This window comes from Sorex araneus, chromosome X (assembly GCF_027595985.1).
Source record: "Sorex araneus isolate mSorAra2 chromosome X, mSorAra2.pri, whole genome shotgun sequence".
Taxonomy (NCBI): Eukaryota; Metazoa; Chordata; class Mammalia; order Eulipotyphla; family Soricidae; genus Sorex; species Sorex araneus.
In genome coordinates this window covers 79,932,344-79,946,525 of record NC_073313.1, presented here as the reverse complement: position 1 = coordinate 79,946,525, position 14,182 = coordinate 79,932,344, and the positions used below count along the sequence as shown (strand labels likewise).

Here is a 14,182-nt window from a genome sequence, read left to right as displayed (position 1 = left end):
CATAGAACAAATGTGATTAAAATTCATATGGAGCTATAAATCTCGCACAGTATCCAACGAATTATGCGAAGAAAAGAAGAATAAAAGCATTGCATCCCACGACGACTTTAAATTACACCGCAAAGTTGTAGCAATCAAAGACGCATAATACTGGAATAAAGATAGGTTGTTAGACCAATGTAACAGAATTGGGGGTCCAGAGTTAAATGCTCATATGTTTGGGGAGTTAATTTATATATTAAAGGAATTTGGTGCATGAAGTGAAGCAAGGAAACCCTCTTCAACAAATAAAGCTGGGGAAGCTGGTTAGTCTCGTGCAATACAATAAAATCAGACCTCTACTTTACTCTATAAAGTTTAATTCAAATGGATTAAAGATCTCAATATCAGACATATCAATAAAATACAGAAAAACAGGAAGAATTCAAGAACTCTCAACTATAGTGACTTCCTCAGAGAAGTCTTCAGTGAAACAATTCACTAGCAAAGAAAACAAAAATTTAAATGTGTAAGTGGGGCTACCTAGAATTAAAAACTTCCACTTTGTGAAAGAAATTATGACTATAATACAAACCCTATTCAATGGGATAAAATATTTATACATCATACTTTGGACAATATACCCAAGAAATATAGTGTGTCAACAAAATAGTACAGCAACAAAATAACACCCTATCAAAAAATAGATAGTGAAGCTAAACAAATATTTCATCAAATAAGACAAATGTGATCAACAAGCACTGGAAACGGTGTTCATCATCAATGATAATCAGGGAAATGCAAATAAAAATAACAATGAGATGTCATCTCCTATCAGTGAAAATGTTTTATATTAAAATGTCCAGAAACAATAAATACTGTCAGGGATGTGGGAAAAATTGATTCTCATTCAATGTAGTGGGACTGTTGTCTGGCTCAGCCTATATGTAAAAAAGTTTAGAGATTTATTGAAAGATTTAAGAACCTCCTCATGACCCAACAATCCTCCTTCAAGAAGATCTACCCTAAAACACTCCAACATAAATTTGTAAGGATATATGCAAATGTAAGTTCATCACAGCAATATTTACAATAGCCAAGATCATGAGATAACTTACACACCCAATAGCAGAGTACTAGATAAGGAACTGTATTATGTATACACAAAGACACTATTCAGCATTAGAAAGGATGAAAATTTACATTTTGCTGCAACTTCGGTAGAACATGCAAAATGAAGAAAGTCTGGAGGAAAAGGCAAATACAGGATGATCTCACTCATATGTGAATATAAAGAAACAAAAGACGGGAAAAGACAATTGCCAAGGAAACACTGAGAATGTTAACAGAATTGTGAACTGAGGTTACAAAGGGTAAGGGGGAAGAAGAATCCTTGAGATAATTATGGGATATTGATACTCTGGTACTGTGCGTGGTATAGTAGAACTGCAAGTATAAAACAACAAAATTGGTATTTTAATAAACCATGACAATTGATTTCTTAAACACAGGAAAATGGTGCTGAGGACACACAGCACGTTGGATAAGACTGCAGGGTTTATGGGGCAGGAACAATAGGCCAGCGGACAGGGTGCCATGCCTTGCACATGGCAGACTCAAGTTTGATCCCAGTCACCCCATACAGTCCTGTGAGCCCCAGCAGAAGTAATCCCTGAATGGGGCTGGAGTGAGAGCACAGCGGGTAAGGCGTTTGCCTTGCATGAGGCCGACCCAGGTTAAATTCCCAGCATCCCATATAGTCCCCTGAGCACCGACAGGGGTAATTCCTGAGTGAAGAGCCAGGAGTAACCCCCGTGCATCACTGGGTGTGACCCTAACAGCAAAAAAAAAAGTAATCCCTGAGTGCAGAGCTGGGAGTAAGCCTTGAGTACTGCCATATGAACCCCAAAAATAATTTAACAAAAACTTTATATAAGATTTCAGAGTCGCTGGTGTCTTCAATCTGAGTCAACTGCTGACACATTTTAGCTGAAGGATCTCAGGCAACTAAGCTGATGGTAATTATTAACCCTCATTTCCTCAAAAGTGAACAGCAATAACTTCATGGAGGGTATTAAGAGTTAAGGCAAAGCATCTATCTATGTAAAATTGCTTGAAAATAGAAAATGCTAAAAAATCTCACTGATCATTATACAGTCCTACATCTGTAATACAAGGGCACTATACAGAAGAAAGTGAGTACTGTGAAAATTTTCTAAGATACAGCAGGTTTAAGATGAGGATTTGTAGGAATGTAAGAAGGGTTAATATTCCATGAAAATGACCTATTACCTACATAAATGAACAACGTTAGAACTGCCTTCCAGTCCCCACTAAGTTCAAATGACTATTTTTAACTTTCAGTTAGAAGGATTCCTGAATTAGGCATTCATAAAATTCTGATGGATGTTCACAAACAAGCTGTGTGGGAATTGTGGTTATATTTATTTGAGAAATGTACTGTGAGTTCCCTCACGACACAAGCTCCCTCTATAAGGATTACCCCAGAATCCAAGATCTCAGAATACTACAACTACTCTAAAGCCACTTTGTCTCCTCCATGCTTTCCTATATTATATTCATGTGTACCACAAAATTAGCACAATATTATATTTTAATTACAGGCTTTAAGTCAATATCTGCAGTGCACAGAGTCAGGAACGGGCCCCCTCCCCCAGGTCCCTGAGCTTCCCAAGCCTGGCAGTCCCGCACACGAACTGCCCGTGGTACCATATAAGCTCATTCATGGCCATGATCCAGAGACTCACAAATGGATCTCAGAAGAAAGCAACCAGCTGCAGAGACATATTTCACTCTAGTTGTCTCCAGTTGTATTTAAAATCTTAGAATTCCTGGAGCGCATGGCCACAAATGCTGCGTGACATATTATGCTCTACACCACTGATGTATGAAGAGCAGCACAGTAGCACACCAGATTTGACGGGGGGTAAAGTAGAAGGCAACAGATCTCAACCAACATGCCCACACACGCATACATTAGCACACAAGATTCAACCTGTAACAACATGGGAGTAATCTCTTATACAAGGGCTTAACCACTCCAAGGTGAGATACAGCAACCCTTGTACATTTTTGGGATCATTTTTATCAGATTGCTCTTAAAAGGCAACACACAAAAAATATTCAGTTCCTGCCTTTGGGGCAGGCTTGGGTGGTAATGGAAAAATTCTAAATAATGGTGGTGGAAAGGTGTAATGGTGGTGGGTTTGGTGCTAGAATACTGAAGTTAATAACTTATTGTGAACAAACTTATAAAAATAAAAATTAAAAAATAATATATTAGGGGCTGGAGAGATAGCACAGCGGGTAGGGCGTTTGCCTTGCACGCGGCCGACCCGGGTTCAAATCCCAGCATCCCATATGGTCCCCTGAGCATGGCCAGGGGTAATTCCTGAGTGCAGAGCCAGGAGTAACCCCTGTGCATTGCCAGGTGTGACCCAAAAAGCAAAATAATAATAATATATTACACATGCATGTCACAAAATTAGTGTAATGTTATCTTGGGCTTCAAAGAACATCAACAGGATTAATTTTATGTTCTCTCTCATGCCTCTGTGTTTCTCTTCCTTGGTGGATGTTAAAGTGTTCAGTGTTTCTCCCATCTTTGAGATTCACTTCTGATGTGAGGCTTCTTTATTGGGGACACGGAAAGGGTTGCTCAGAAGTGAGCTATACTAAACCGAAGAAAGGCAATGGTAAGGGGTGAGCTGGCAAAGCAATTGCTTTGGACAGAATGCTTGTGTCCTCCCCTCCGCCCGAGGCAGATGCTGATGTCCTAATGCCCCAGTGTGATAATTTCAGGTTGGACCTTTGGGGGCTTATACGGCTCAGGCAAGACCTCGATCGCATCACCTCTAACAAGCACACTAAGGACGCAGGCCTACCTGTGAATGACGTAAGGATATTTCGTTGAATGATCACTAACTGGTGAGGGAGCATGGGCAGTAGGCAGGAGGTTAAAGGGCAGACAGACAGAAGGATGGTTTCCCTTTCTGCTCAGTAGGCAGGCATGCACTTTCTTACTCTTACAACTCAGCAACCAGATTTGTAGCCAGTCTCATTTCTGCGTGCCTTGATGCCCCCTCCCACTACTACTGCCCACACAATAAAAACGAACACAAATTGGGGGACAAGGGATAGCACAGCAGGTAGGGCACTGACTCGCATGCAGCCGAGCTGGACTGTGCCCCATGTGGTCCCCCGAGTCCTGCTAGTAGTGACCTCTGGGTGCAGAGACAGGAGCAAGCCCCAAGTACCACCAGGTGTTGCCCCAAAGTCAAATATATATGTATATATATGCAAACATATAAACTATGCTATAAATTTTATGTATACATACACATACGCATATATCCATACACACAATTTAAGGATGAATATAGCATGCTGCCGGTTCCCGGGAGGATGGGTGAAACGGAACTGTTCTCCATCCGTGTGGTATTATGCTGTGACAACATGGGTGGCCTCTGGCCACTTTCGAGAAATGAAGAAACCTGCGAGCAAAGCCTTTTCCCCACCTAGTATCAGGAAATGAGACCCACTGCAAAGAGGCTTGTTCCACTCCTAACATACTTCCAGGAATCACTGTCTGGGGTTGACAGTAGCCGGTGGAGTCCCCACCCCAGCACCACCTGAGGGTCCTAACTTGGTTGTTTTCTGGGCCAGAGAAAATGTCCACCAGGAGCAGCCCTGGGACGGCAAGGAGCGTGTCTCCTAAAGAACCCACGGCCCACTTTCACCGGGATAGGGAAGGAGACGTACTACATTTACTGACACTCAAGTTCTTTTTAATAGCGTCTGGAATTTATTGAAAATAAGAAAAAGATTTGTGTCCGGGTAGTAGTGGTGGGGAGTTGGGTAGAATGATAAAAGTCTCCTTAAAAAACTCCTATAAATAATTGACCAGCAAGCACATAACTAAGAAAATACTGCAAATTCAGAAGAGCACTGGACTCTGGGCGAAACTAAGAGGTCCGGAGGAGAGAACGGGTGACTGGGCAGGGCTGCCGGCCATGGCAGCCCTCTGGCAGGAGCAGGTAGGTGTCTCTGGGCGTGGGGAGGGGACGGTCCCCGCTGAAGGAGAGAGGCCAGCGCAGCGTGGCGCCGGCAGTGATGATGAGCTGTGGGGATCATCGTCCAGGGGCTGTGTCCCCCAGCTCGGCGCCCTCCTGGGTGCGTCCAGACGGACAGCCAAAGGCCGCGGTGTGTCGGCGGGATGCTCCCGATGGTGGCGGCGGCGGCGGCGGCAGCGGCAGCGCCGGTGTCTGGGCACTCCGATGCAGGGCTGGTGGTGCGGCGGGAGGCGGCCGGGCCGGGGTGGACTGTCCAGCGCGGGCCCGCGTCCTGGTGTGCACGGGAGGGGCCGGGCCCGCCGCAGAGGCCGGGCGGCGGCAGCGGGAACCTGGGGCGCTCTTCTGGAACAAAGGCAAGCACGACGCGGGCGGGGACGGGGGCGCGGGGGGCAGCGCGGGGGCGGCGAGGTGCGGGAAGGGGGGGCGCGGCGCGAGGACGCTGGAGGCCAAGGATGCCCGCGGCGCGACCGGCCCGGCCCGGCCTCCCCCGCCCCGCCCCCGCCCCCGGGCCCGCGGCCGGCCCGGCCTAGAAGTCCTCGTCCTCCACCCAGCCGAAGACCCGCTTCATCTCGGCCAGGAAGCCGCGGTAATCATTGAGCAGGGGGCTCTTCTTCCTGATGTAGGGGATCACCCACTGCAGGGCGCGCCCGGTCATGCGCGTGATGAGGAACGTCACCTTCAGGGCGTCGCTGGAGAACAGGGTCTCGTCCACCAGCATGTACGCGCCCGTCTGCACGATGAACTCGGGGAGCCGGTCGGTGTCGCCGTCGAACGTCTCGGGGAAGGGAATCGGGTTCCTCCAGCGGCGCGTCTGCGGCCGGATGGGCAGGGCCAGGAGGGCTTTGATCAGCTGCACTCGGCCGTCCATCGCGCTGCGCTGGCTCTGCGGGGCTCGGCTCCGGGGGGCTCGGCGGGGTGGGCGGGAGGCGTGGCGGGAAGTGCGTGTGCGCGGGGGCGGGGCGGCCCGGGGGCGGGGCGGGGCGGGGCCGGACGGCGGCGCCTGCGCGGGCTCCGCCCCCCGCCCGGCCGTGGCGAGTCGGGAGGAGCGGGCCCCGCGGGACCGGCGTGCGCGGGAGCTGGCGCCTGCGTGTGCGCGTGCGCGTGTGTACACGCGGCGGCGGGAGGCGCGCTCCCGGAGGGGGGCGGGCCGCCGGGCGGGGGCGGGGTTTCCGTGCCCGCTCGCTCGCTCGCGGAGGCGGGGCAGGAACCCGGGAGGGCGGGGCTGTCACTGCCCAAAGACCGGGGCGGAGCGACGGCGGGGGCGGGGCGGGGCGGGGCGGGCTTAGGGCGGGGACCTGCGCCCCGTGGCTCGCGGGGATCCCGCCCGACCTGATGACACGCCCTCTCGGGCTGCTCGGGCTTCTGTTTGGCCAGGTGACGTGTCTCCCGCTAGTTCTTCTGACGGGCATCGACCCCCTAGTTGGCGCTCCCCCCGCCTCCTAGACGCCCCTCGCGTGAGGTCCTGCGAGCACACTTGCCCGCCGGGTGCGAGGGCCGGTGCGCTGCTGGCTCCGGATGCGGTTTCCTTTGGTGCACCGGCAAGTCCCAGCTACTCTCCCAAGTCCGCCAGAGAAGCCCAGTGGGAGACGGGCCCGGCATGTCCAGTGACTGTCACGTTCGGGAACCTCTTCATGTGCTCTGTGGCTTACTGGCCGCGCTCGGGCGCGTGCTCGACGTCGCAGCGCACCTCTTCAGACCAGGAGGGGGAGTCAGTCTGCTCTTGGCCAGATGCGCCAGAGCAGAAGGCAACTTAATCTTGGGCTTTGCAGCCTGCTCGGCAGCTACTGCTCACAAGCAGCTTAAGGGCCCCGCTCTCTGCTGCCATCACCAGGAAATGTTATACTTAACCGTCTGTCCTCCACAGCATGGGTCCAAGTCTGTCTGCCACGACTGGCGACTCATCCATCTATTGAAGAACATCTGCCATGTTCAGAGTTTTGTGAAATGACAAATGACTTAGCTAGACACGCTGATTTACAGTTTTGCGTGTCAGCGTATGTTTTCCTTTCCCCGGGGTCAACACCTACTAGAGGGAGGAGCTCTGTGCCCTACAGTGCTTTGGAAAAGGCTCCTATTAGCGTTGAACCCCAAGGGGCCGCCCGCCTTCCTACCCAATCTGATCAGAGCATCTGCAGAAACCTTCAACTCACATGCCGCTTCCAGGGAAAAGGCGGAATATCTTCTGCCCCTAGAGCAAGATCGAGTCAATATTGTAATGGGGGCTAAGACCATTGCAATCATTTCCCCATAAAAGTAGAAAGAAAGGTGGGGGAAGGACAGGAAGGGAAAGGAAAGCATAGATATGAGGGCGGGAGGAAAATAAAGGAGAGAAGGCAAAAGGAGCGAAGAAGAAAGGGACAAGATGAGGAAGGAAGGAGGGGAGGAAGGAGAGAGCCATGGGAAGACGGAGAGGAATGCCAGAAGGGAGGAAGGGAAGCAGCAAGGAGGGAAGGAAAGACAGAGGAAAGCACATGCGGATTGGCCAAGAGAGGGCAAACTCTTGTTATTGGCAGATATCAGGATCACTTGGAGAGAAAACACATACCCCGGTGGATAGGACGAACAACAAGAAAATGTAGAATAAATGAGTTTAGCAAGCACACGTGGTAAACATTAAAGAATGCAATCATATTTCTAGTTACAGAATTACAGGCTTGAAAGCAAAAAATTTAAATCCTATAAAATGTGAAAGCAAACAGTTACCTAGGACAAAAATCCAAAAACAGCTGTTCAGGGACAACTACAAACTATTTATTAGTTAAACTGCAGAAGTTTGGGAAGACTGGGAGATAAACGCTCATTCGTTTGAACACTCCATTTGTGAAGATGGTCGATTCTTCCCAAACTGAGCTCAGGGTCAACGACCCCCCCAAAATTCTCAACATAAAGACAAACTACCGATTCACACTGAATGTAGAAATGCCTAAGACATTAAGAAATGTCTAATCTCTAACACCAGAGGACCTTGTTATTACATAGGATTGTTATTTGTGTACTCCCTCATATCAAATATCTGGTTAATCTCACTGTTTTAGAACCTTATCAGATAAGACATGATCATTCATTCTATCTTTGAACACATTTCCATAGCATGCAATTCCAGTCCGAGTGTACACCAGGCAAGCCCTTCTCATCTCTGACCCCTAAAACCTGCAGTAAAGATGGTATAACACCCAACTCAAGATACTAAATATCTGGAAATGGAGAGGAAAGGAGAAAAATGGCAGCTGCTCTCCTGATCAGCCTGGCCGTACATCCTACCCTCCTTCGTAAATAAATCTGCAGAAATCATCCATTTCTGCATGGGATACAGATGCAGTCATTTCTCCTGAGGCTAGAGGGCTAAGTTGTTAACTCAAGTGACTTACACTATGGCCTCCCCTCCCTTTCAAATGTCCATGCTCTGAAACGATTGATGACTGATCTCCAATTCTTCTCCATTCCTTATTCCAGCGTGGCCCGGTGAGATGATCTGTTGGATGCTGGCTGCGGGCCTCTGCCGTCTTTCTCTTCTAGTTCTGAGTTTGTCGCTTTCCTTCATTCATCAATCACACTGGAACAATGATTCCTAGCACACGGCATCAAAAAGCCCAGTTGATTGCAGATCCTAGCAATTCTAAATACATTCTTTCCTGCAAATGCATATAAACAAAAGCGTCTGGGAGGAGAAGAAAAAAGAAAATCAACCATTTGGGGGTTGAACTAGCAAAACCACATAAAGAACATCCAGACACAGCGGTTTTTTAAGTATCTGGCCCTCCCCTCCAGACGTAAGCAACATTCGGAAGAGAATGGATTACCTACCTCTGCCTGAGCATCAGGAGACAGAAGGAGCAATTACTTGTTAGTGCGAGTTGGTTTAGTGGTTTTCCGAGCGGTCTTAGCAGCACCTGTCACCGGTGGATCTGCCTGACGTCCAAGGGCTGAAGATCCTGGCCCTAAAGAATTACCTGGATTCATACTGCCCTTTTCTTCATGCATTTTCTGTCCTGGTTTACTACATGAATCAAGTTGAGTTTGGTTCTTAACTACAGTACAAAAATATGGGTGTTCCATGGCCTCTCTGGCAGTGAGCCGTGACTGATGGTCATATACTAGCAGCTTGTCTAGAATATCAAAGGCTTCTGGGCTGACAAGGTGCTGGTTCTCACTGTGAACAAAGCAACCCCAATGCTTTCGGGGTTGTGTGCCTAACATTACTTTGAAATGGGGATCTAATAAGATTTTGTATTTGTTAATATAATTATAGAAATCTTTCGTGCCCAGAACGTTGGCTATTTTCAACAACTGATCATCATTATCATTACCATGAAAAAATGGCTCCTTGCGAAATATCATACTTGCCAGCATGCAACCCAAGCTCCATAAATCTAGACTATAATCATACATCTCATATTCTACAATTAGCTCAGGACCTTTAAAGTATCGGGATGCAACTCGAACATTATATTCTCTTCCAGGATGGTAAAAATCAGCCAACCCCCAGTCAATTAGCCATAGCTTTCTGTTTTCATGGTCAATCATAACATTATGGGGTTTCAGATCTCTGTGCATAATCCCCATGCTATGACTATAGTCCAAGGCCTTCAAAATCTCATAGATGTAGAACCGAATATCATAGTCAGTGAATGTATGGTACAATTCTTTGTAATCTCTGTTGTTTACAAGCTCAAACACCAAGGCAGGTGCTCCTATACTAGGGCATTTTATAATGTCTTGTAAATATATGATGTTGGGACCACCACGCAAATTCTCCAAAATCTTTATTTCACGCTTGACTTTATTATCCGTTACTGGCTTGAGTATTTTAATGGCAACTTTTTTCCTATTTTTAGTGTTGATAGCTTCAAATACTTCACTATAGTTTCCCTTGCCCAGTTTTCGAATGAGATGGTAATCATCACGTTTTCCCCACTCCACCACATATGATTCATAATCCCAGTATTCTCTGGGTCGTTCTGCATTAACCTCTGCATAAACTCTTGCCCTACTTTGTTTGGATATCGACATGTCAGAAAGGCTGGTGGACAAAGATAAAAAGTGATGGTTGGCAATCAGCGGTCACCCTCTTCAGAGGCAGCTCTAGGTTAGGTCTTATTTCAGACCTTTTTCCTTCAGACTTCTTATGCCCTTTAAGAGAAACATCAGATCAGAAATTCTAATATCTACTTTGGAGAATGAAAGTACACAATATGTTACTGTGTGTGCCTTGTGCATTTGATGTAGAGTTCATTCCCTGGCCTTGTCCTGTGGCCCCTTGAATACCACTGGGTGATAGGTATGTGTGTCAGAAGCTTTAGCAGCTATTGCTGCTACTTGCCCTCCCTGTCCTCATACAGAAAATATGGCTGTCTCAAGAGAGGAAGAAACACGCTGTATGGTGTCCCCAGACTCAAAGACCACTTTGAGCCTGCCCCTTTTTTCTCTAAGTGAAACTAGATAGATTTTTTTGGAAAATTATTTAGAAAGATGTGAGGAAAGAGAAAAAGATTCGTATAAAGTCAAGAGAGAACACAGGCTTCTCCAGAGTGGATATAAGCAAGCAAAGAAACAAGCAAGTGAGGTTCATTTTCAAGGGCTTGAAGTACACGTCAAGAGGCTTGCACTTTGGTTGTGGCTGTCTTTCGAGTCATATTCACAGATTGCTGGGGACAAAGGAAGCCTTACTTTTCACCTAATGCCCTCAAATAATGCTACCAATTTACATGAGCTTGAGATATGTTGACTGAATTCACATCCCAATCCTTACTATGACTGTCTATAAATTACTACACTCTCAACCTCAGATTCCTAATCAGTAAAAGTGAGGTCCCAAGGAAATAAATCCGAAGCCTCTGCACAATTCTGTGAATTAGATAAAGAGTTAACTAGGCGTTGGAAATGACTAAGCACATAATTGCAATTCACTCTATAGCATTTTATCATCTTCAGGCCAGTTTCCTAGCACTTACTGCTGCCCATGGGGCCATCTCCTTGCCATTACATCTCACACTAATCTGCCCCCTAGATGTCCATCTACTTTTCATTCATAAGTGACACACAAGCCACATGTGACAAACCTTTCCCAGGTTGCCAACAGTTTCTGCCACAACATGGGTAGTTTCATCTGTGCTAAAGTCTATGCTTATTTATAAATTTCCACTTGCACCACTTCTTAATGGATATGTCCTCTCCCAAATGTGCTACTATTTTCAAATTTACCATAAGAGTTACCTATTCTTATCTCCTATGACAACAATTGGTAAAAGCACCACAAATGTAGGAATTTAAGAACTACATAGAAAGGTACTCACATAGTAACTTTTATTGGGAGACCTGTGGAAATACATCCCTTTCACCAATACATAAGCTCTCAGGCTTCTGGGATGTTTTACTGGCATAGTGTGAGACGCTCTGATAAGGAATTGGCAAAGAGCTCCTAAAGTCTTGGTTCAATACCTCAGGCCATTGTGTCAGAGAGGTACAAATCTGTTTGTCATGAGGGTTGACTGTGCGCTCAGAGAGAGCTGACTGTGCACTTGCTGTGTAGGAGGCTATTGAGAGTTTTCCAGACCACGAGGAGCACAAAGTTATGTGTGTCAATCCACATGCCTCCCAAGGGTAGATTATTCACTTTGGCATGAGTTGTGAATATATGGGATGACAGAACGTAGGAGTGTGTCTGTGTATGTTAGGGGTTGCCACCATACAAAAATCCTGAGGCGGTTGCTGTGGACCCCATGACATTTCAAGGAAGAACAACTAATTTGTGGTGATAACTGTGTTAAGAAAAGTCACCACGTGGAAAGAGGGAATATCCTTATAAAAATTTCACCATAGTTTAGGTACATAGCATCAAATCCACACTCTACCAAAGCATAATAAAGGTTGAGTGAGAAGCAAGGCACGTGTGTATGTGATATTGCAACTGTGTGAAGAGAGGAAAGACAGTCAGAGAGTAGCAGAAGTCTGAAAAATGCTGCTGGAAAAATGGTGAGAAATGCACTCTATCAGAGCATAAAAAGCCAAAATGAATGCGCAAATATTTTATCAAATGTGTTAAATTGTTTATGATATAGGCAAATCAGAACCCTGTGTGGAATATAGTCTGTCATTTGTAGAAGAACAGGCTGACAGCTGCCTGTTCACATGGACATTCAAGCTGCGCTCTTGGCATCATATGAGAAAGAGATGGTCCCAAGTGGAAAGCCAGCAGATACCCAAGGAAGGATTCCAATGGTGCACTCACTATTTAATAACCAGAATAAAGACCTATGGAGGTATGAGTGGGGCAGAATATAAGTGGAACAGGCATTGTGTTGTGTCCCTGGTACATTGTGTACCTGCAATGTCAGAATTATTGTCACATGAGATTATCACATCGCTGGCTGTCTCACCAGTCCCTCCTAAATCTTGAAAATTGAGCAGCTGGTTTGATTAACATGAACTTCTTGTCTATTTCTAAGGAACTGAGTACATGTAGTTGACAAGGGAAACCTCTTATACACACGTGATGGAGAAATTGCATAGGCATTGGCAAGGAATAAAACTGCATCTGTAACTTATACCTTAAACAGAACTTCATTGCACATCTACTAAATGACTTAATGGTAGGTAGTAATCCATCAAGAACACTTACAAATGCACAGGCACATTCTGCAGTACATGCATTTTAGATGTTTCCATAGGAACTGACTCCGGAGACAAACAAAAAAATAGCTAACTGAATATTAAACTCAAACAGTTTTACATGGCAAAAAGAAATTCAGTCTAAAAATAAAAGTTCCCTACTGGAATAGGAGACAAAAACCTTGGATATCATGCATCACATAAAAGACACTAGATATACAAACTCATTCATTAATCTTAACAATGGAAAAACTCAAACTCATCACAATATGTGAGAGCTGGTGCAGAGGCACTTTCACAAAGAGACTTATGGACTTCTGCCCCCGGAGACATATAACAAGTGTCCATCATTACTTATACTGAGGGCCATACAAATAAAAACAGCAATCATATAACACTGAGAATGGAATACCTAAAGGACAGGAAACAACCAGTGTTGGTGGGAATGTGATGAAAAAGAAATCCTCTTCATTCACTGTTGAGAATGCTGTTTGGTTCAGTTTCTATGGAAAAGAATATGGAAATTTCTTATCAAAGGAACAGTAGAGTTTCCATAGGATCAATTGAAGCCACTTCTTGCCAGCTACCACCAAAACCATTAGTTCAGAAAGGAAACATTCAGACCTCTGTTCATTGTAGCTCTTAGTAAAATAGGCTGGGTATAGAAATAATCCAGATGGACAACACTATGTGTGTACGTGTGTGTATACATATATATATTATATATATAGCAGATATATAGCAGTATTTCATTTTCCTTACCTGCATTGAGCAATGGATTATTTCAATGTTTCGCCTATGTATCTGAGATATAGATATGAGTTATATAATATCTATGGGACACCTATATACATATCTCAATATAATACTATACAGTTTTTAAAAAGATAAAAATCATGCGGTAATTCTAAGTTGGATAAAACTGTGGGATATCAATTTAAGCACTGTAAGTCCAGGGTAAAAAAATACTGATTCATCTCTCTTGTCTGTTACAGAAAGAAGACAAACATGGCAGTAGACTTATCTGACGTTCACAAAACCCTTTCCCTTGTATTACAACACTGAAAATGTCAATTAACAATTAGTGTTGTGAGGGGAGTGGAAATTTTTAGGTCAACCCTGGAATAACAGGACAATTTGGAGGCACTTTGGGTCATTTGTTGGACGTTAAGAGTGGTTAACTGAGTACAATAAAATAATAAACTTCAACAATATTTAAAATATGTAATAAACTAGAGTTTAATATGAAAAGTTTTAATTAAAATAAATTAAGGGGAAGTGAACAATAGTACAGCAGGTAGGGTGCTTGCATTTTATGAAGCAGACCTACAGCAGGTAGGGTGCTTGCATTTTATGAAGCAGACCTGAGTTCAATCTTCGGAATTCCTTGTGGTCCCTTATAAACCACATGTGCGATCCCTGAATTTAGAAATAGGAGTAAGCCCTGAGCAATGTCTGAGTGTTCTCAAAACAAAACAAAAAGAAAAACGAGACAAAAAATC

General features: G+C 45.3%; 1 protein-coding gene across 1 annotated transcript; it reads right to left on the bottom strand.

Moving 5' to 3' along the window:
• Positions 1 to 8,909: 8,909 nt before the first annotated feature.
• LOC101556224 (casein kinase II subunit alpha-like) lies at positions 8,910 to 10,082 on the bottom strand. Its single transcript, XM_012935634.2, has one exon. It carries the CDS (start codon positions 10,080 to 10,082, stop codon positions 8,910 to 8,912), a length of 1,173 nt encoding a protein of 390 aa, XP_012791088.2.
• Positions 10,083 to 14,182: the final 4,100 nt, after the last annotated feature.

What these genes read in the sequence shown, in the direction of transcription:
- LOC101556224 (XM_012935634.2), bottom strand. Translation starts at nt 10,082, where the DNA reads ATGTCGATATCCAAACAAAGTAGGGCAAGAGTTTATGCAGAGGTTAAT.